Consider the following 4,992-nt stretch of genomic DNA (forward strand, 5'->3'; position numbering starts at 1 on the left):
TATATATATAATCGCTTATACTGTATATACACACATTATGAACCATGGGGCATCCCTTTTTTTTTTTTTTTTTTTTTTTTTACAGATTACATATTTATTTATTCACACAATACGTATGTTGACAGATGCCGGTACGGGTCTGCTGTTGTAGTCGTAATTGATTTGATATTAAGACGTGTGTCTTACATGCATTCACTCGTAAGTTTCTGCATGCATATAGATTTCATGACTTACCAACTTTGTACAGTGCATTTATCAGGCTGAAAGTCGTCAGACTAAACTTCTTCCTAGTATAATGTAATCACAAAATTCAAGTCAAAAGTTATTCAGGTTGACTGATATAATGAAATTAATGCCCTTTCCTTTCATTTATAACTAAAAGTTTAAAAGTCTCACAAATAATTGACAATGTTGCGACAGAAAAGGGACAGGCATAGTTATATATTCGTAGTAGACATGATCAAACTTCGAAACGAGAATATTTGGGGAGACTTTTTGGTGCAGCACGCAATTTCAGAACCACTGATATGGGGACAACCTGCTCCACGATTACCTCAACGAAAAGTTTAGGCATGTGTAGTCATCTTGCGTGCTTCATCCTGAAGACTGTTTTGGCTGGTGGATGGTCACAAGATCAGTGTTCCTGTGGCCAGTAGGAGTCAAGTCCTGTTACGGTAACTAAACAAATTCACTTGTCATAGATCCATAAAAATTATAAATTTATTATAATAAATAGTATAAATATATCGAATGAAGTTCACATATTTCTCGTCCCTCTTAATTTCCATGATACACACCATTTACCCTTGCACATCACTAGGCGTGCTTCAGAAATTCATCCTATTTAGTCGAAGGGCTGAGTACGTGGGGTAGTAGTAGTTTTCATTTGAAGTAACAGAATATTGCAGCATGGGTGTGTTAGTTTTCGATTAGGAAAGATCTCTGGCTTCCTACTGTGGCGGCTTATTGTGTAACTAAGATATATATATATATAATAAAATTGGCGTACGAGAGTGATGGTTACGTACCCCAGTTTAAAACAATTAGCTAAAACCATTTTTAAAACTAACCATTTTTAACACTAATTTTGAAACCATTTAATTCGTGCGCGAGATACTTGCTTCTAAAAAAAATAATTACTTCTGTCATGCGCTTCGTTGTTATCTTCTTCCAACCTACATTTATTTCCCTCTGCCGCTAGAAATCAGTATATTATTACCATTTATATTCTGCTGGAAAGCAGTACGTTACAATTTACCAAGTATTGCATACAGCAGGAGAATTTCGTGCTCAATGAAGCAAGAAACACTCGGTTCAAGAACTTTTATTTAACTTCGCGGTTCATTAATACCGAGAACATTTTATCAATTTCGAAGTAGTGTCGAGAAATTTTATACATTAACTCCACGAGTGGTAAAACTTTACGAGTTCTGTAATGCCCAGTTGATGAGGCCGAGGTGGAAGGGCACGCTGGAATACACACCGGGGTACTCTGCTACCCCACACTGACTGCCGAAGCTCACCACACCCACTACGTACCACTTCCCGTCGTGATCTCTGTACAGCAGCGGTCCACCGGAATCACCCTGGAAAAAAAAGATGACGTTAAATACTCGAGTAAGCTACAAGTGCGGCAAAAGTGGGATAAAAAAAAAAAAAAAAAAAAAAAGCACACGTTAAGTTCAAATATTTGTTAGGAACTTCATAGTGTAAGTTTACCTGACAAGCATCCTTGCCTCCTACTAAGTCACCAACACAATACATTCGGTCTGCTTTAAACTCGTTGTACACGTCAGAGCAGCGGGAGTCGTCAAGGACCGTTAATTTCACCTGGCGCAGTTCATTGACCACTGGACCTTTGTACACTGTTGCTCCCCAGCCCACGATGAATAGTTCAGTCCCCACAGGTAGATCCAACTCTATGGGTATTCAAAGCAAGATAAAAAGAGCACAAGGCAAGCTGCATGCAACACGTTACATTACTGGGAATTCTTGTATTATCTTTACACTGCCGGCAGTTCTTGTATTATCTTTCGTATTTCCAGCGAAACATTCAAATGCAACATTCTCAGATATATATACAATAAGTCTTGCATGCATCGTCCTCACGTGCTGAAGGGAGACAAACAGGGGTCACGTCGCTCCCTCCGTCTATTTCATCCTGCACCACCAGCACTCCGATGTCATTGTTGTGTAACGTGGGGTAGTTGTACTGGTTGTGTGTGAACGCCTCGTGCACCCACTCAGTTCTGGAATCCGACTCCTCGTTCGTGGAGAGGTCGTAGTCCCCAACAGTCACTTTGAGGGGCAGGCGATCCGCTAGGTCAGGACTGTAGGAGAGCAAGACAAGATCAAATGGTTCCACTGGAACAGGTCAAGGTTGATCGTTACCTTTAAAAACCACATGGTGGCATTCCACACTTACTGTTCAATGCAGTGGGCGGCAGTGAGGATAAAAACCACATGGTGGCATTCCACACTTACTGTTCAATGCAGTGGGCGGCAGTGAGGATGTGTCGGGAAGAGATGAGAACACCACCACAGTAGTGACTGCCGTACTTGTCCTTCACCGCCACAGCCCACGGCCACGCCCCAGTAGTAGACAACAATCCGCCGATGATGCGCCCTCGTGATCCACAAGTGTCGAGACGCAATTCAGTGGAAGCATTTATTGGCCCAAGGCTGTACACCTGGCGAAGTCCTGGCTCGCCAAGGATGACCTCAGGGCCGCTGGTGGTCATGGTGTCAAGATCAGGCTCCTGTGATCCGGTGGTCGTAGTTTTAATCTCTGCCGTGGATCTCTCCTCGTCCAGTAGGGTAGAGTCATGTTCCTCTGTAGCTGTATGTTGTTCCTGGGCAGCCGTGATAGTTTCATCGTTTGTAGTAGTTACTTCACCTGCTGGGAAAGCTGCAGGGTACTGGGATACGTGCCTATCACTAAACTCACAGAAGTTAATTAAAAACCTTCCAGGTCACCAACAACTTTCATGAAACATAACTTCTAGATATAATCATTAACATCTATTTTAATAATCATTAACATCAGTTTTAACTTAACTTGACCAACTGCTTGATTATCATCAAACTTACCTCGCCGTAAAATAGTTATCACAAAACTGTCACTTAACCTTACATCACAGTTTATTGGGATAGCCTTCCCGTGCACTGCTTTATTGGGATAGCCTTCCCGTGCACTGCTTTATTGGGATAGCCTTCCCGTGCACTGCTTTATTGGGATAGCCTTCCCGTGCACTACCATGTGTATCCCTGCAACTTAAATATCACTAACCCTCACTGGTCGCTGGAGTTCCAGTAGATGCACCACCGTTTCCCTCAGTGGCAGTGGCTGGCGTAGTTATATTACCGCCCCCAGACGAATCTTTAAAAACAAGTTACTATACAAACACGTCAATTTTCAGAATATAACATGAAATCTTAAAATCGCTGTCCCCCAAAACAATAACAACCTTTAACGCACCGTACTGGCCAAAACAAAGCTGAGCAGTAGCACACAGAAAGAGGACCACAAAACCGGTCCTCATATCCAATGCTAGAGACCGAGTCGTCGCCATAGTGTTGTTTGGTGGACTGCTTCAGAGCATTGCTCCTCCTGCCTCCTTGACTCCCTTCCCAATCGGCTTGAGCTGCTTCACTCACCAAGCTTCGGGACGACCAGTGCTCGACATTTGTTTCAGGGAAAAAGTAACGATAGGCTGACGAATACTGTTTTTGCCTACCTAGTTCGCCCCTGTTTATTTATTCATATTTTCAAATTAAAGAAACAATTTACACTCTTAATAAATGTTCTGGTCGTGATGGAATTTGTGTGTGAGAGAGAGAGAGAGAGAGAGAGAGAGAGAGAGAGAGAGAGAGAGAGAGAGAGAGAGTTCTCTGAGGATTCAGAAATTTTCATAAGTACGTAGGAACGTACCCAGGCTAAAACAACACGTTAACAGATCCCAAGTTCGTACATCTGACGACACATTTATTTTTGCGTGTATTAGTTATTTCATCATTACTCCCCTTCTTTCTATTTCCATGTCACAGTAATTGATTATTATAGATGTTTTGTCGTTTCCTGGTACTCCACCTCCCTTTTTTATTACTTTCTCCGTTCGTTTGTCGTCGCTTAAAACATATACACGAATATCAATGTCCGGGGGACCAATAACATATTATTATTACTCTTGTCCTGTTACTTCCTTCCCTTTCCTGTGACCTGAATTATTTCAAGAGGGAGGTCTCAGGACAATTCAGCTTTGGGTAGTCCTTTTGTCCCTTTTTTTTTTTTTTTCTTTAGGGACTGGTATCTCAGTGGGCCTTTCTTTTTTTATAAATTTTGTTCCCCTTGCCCAGTATTCCTCTTTTATATACTGCATACGTACACACACACACACACACACAAACACACACACACACACACACACACACACACATATATATATATATATATATATATATATATATATATATATATATATATATATATATATATATATATATATATATATATATATATATATATATATATAAGCTTAATTCCTCCTTTTCTACTGGCTCTTTTGTTCCCCAATTTCCCACTCAACGTCCCCACCCTCCTTTACCAATAGTGACCTGTAGCTCATCGCTCCGTCCCTTTGTTACTTTATCCCTTCAACACTTTAACACTTTACGCGTATTAATCGTTCACATGTTCCTCGAGTCCCATTGTAAACCTGCCGCCCTTCTCCCTATCGCTCTTGATCCTTTTGTGCTTCATCAATACAGTAGAACACGAAAGAATGAATGCAATGCAATCTGGACAAGAGGATTATTGTTACACATTATCGAGTAGTTCTACTTGTAAGTTCATGTTGGTCTTGTATTTTTTCTGTCCATTCTTTCTCGCAAAACTGAATCACACAAACAATGATAACTTTCCCAGAATGTTATGCTGACTAACATTTAACCTTATACATATCTGAACTATTTTTTACTGATATGTTTGTGTGT

General features: G+C 40.9%; 1 protein-coding gene across 2 annotated transcripts; it reads right to left on the minus strand.

Annotated features, from left to right (window-relative positions):
- Nucleotides 1–1,308: 1,308 nt before the first annotated feature.
- LOC135103547 (proclotting enzyme-like) lies at nt 1,309–3,639 on the minus strand. 2 transcript variants are annotated; one of them, XM_064009972.1, is made up of 6 exons: nt 3,479–3,639; nt 3,290–3,379; nt 2,485–2,851; nt 2,110–2,330; nt 1,720–1,919; nt 1,309–1,586 (listed from the first exon to the last, which is right to left on the minus strand). In XM_064009972.1, the coding sequence occupies exons 1-6, from the start codon at nt 3,570–3,572 to the stop codon at nt 1,422–1,424; spliced, it is 1,137 nt and encodes a 378-aa protein (XP_063866042.1). In that variant the 5' UTR covers nt 3,573–3,639; the 3' UTR covers nt 1,309–1,421. The 2 variants fall into 2 exon arrangements, with proteins under 2 accessions (XP_063866042.1, XP_063866043.1); XM_064009973.1 differs by having other exon boundaries at nt 3,290–3,395; nt 3,479–3,581.
- Nucleotides 3,640–4,992: the final 1,353 nt, after the last annotated feature.

Source organism: Scylla paramamosain, chromosome 9, assembly GCF_035594125.1.
Source record: "Scylla paramamosain isolate STU-SP2022 chromosome 9, ASM3559412v1, whole genome shotgun sequence".
NCBI classification, from domain to species: domain Eukaryota; kingdom Metazoa; phylum Arthropoda; class Malacostraca; order Decapoda; family Portunidae; genus Scylla; species Scylla paramamosain.

Bases quoted from the DNA above. Each gene is read 5' to 3' on its own strand.
- LOC135103547 (XM_064009972.1), bottom strand. From the start codon at position 3,572: ATGGCGACGACTCGGTCTCTAGCATTGGATATGAGGACCGGTTTTGTG. The intron at 1,920-2,109 runs GTGAGGACGATG...GAATACCCATAG, and splicing joins TGTTTGTCTCCCTTCAGCAC to AGTTGGATCTACCTGTGGGG. The intron at 1,587-1,719 runs GTAAACTTACAC...TTTTTTTTCCAG, and splicing joins GAGGCAAGGATGCTTGTCAG to GGTGATTCCGGTGGACCGCT.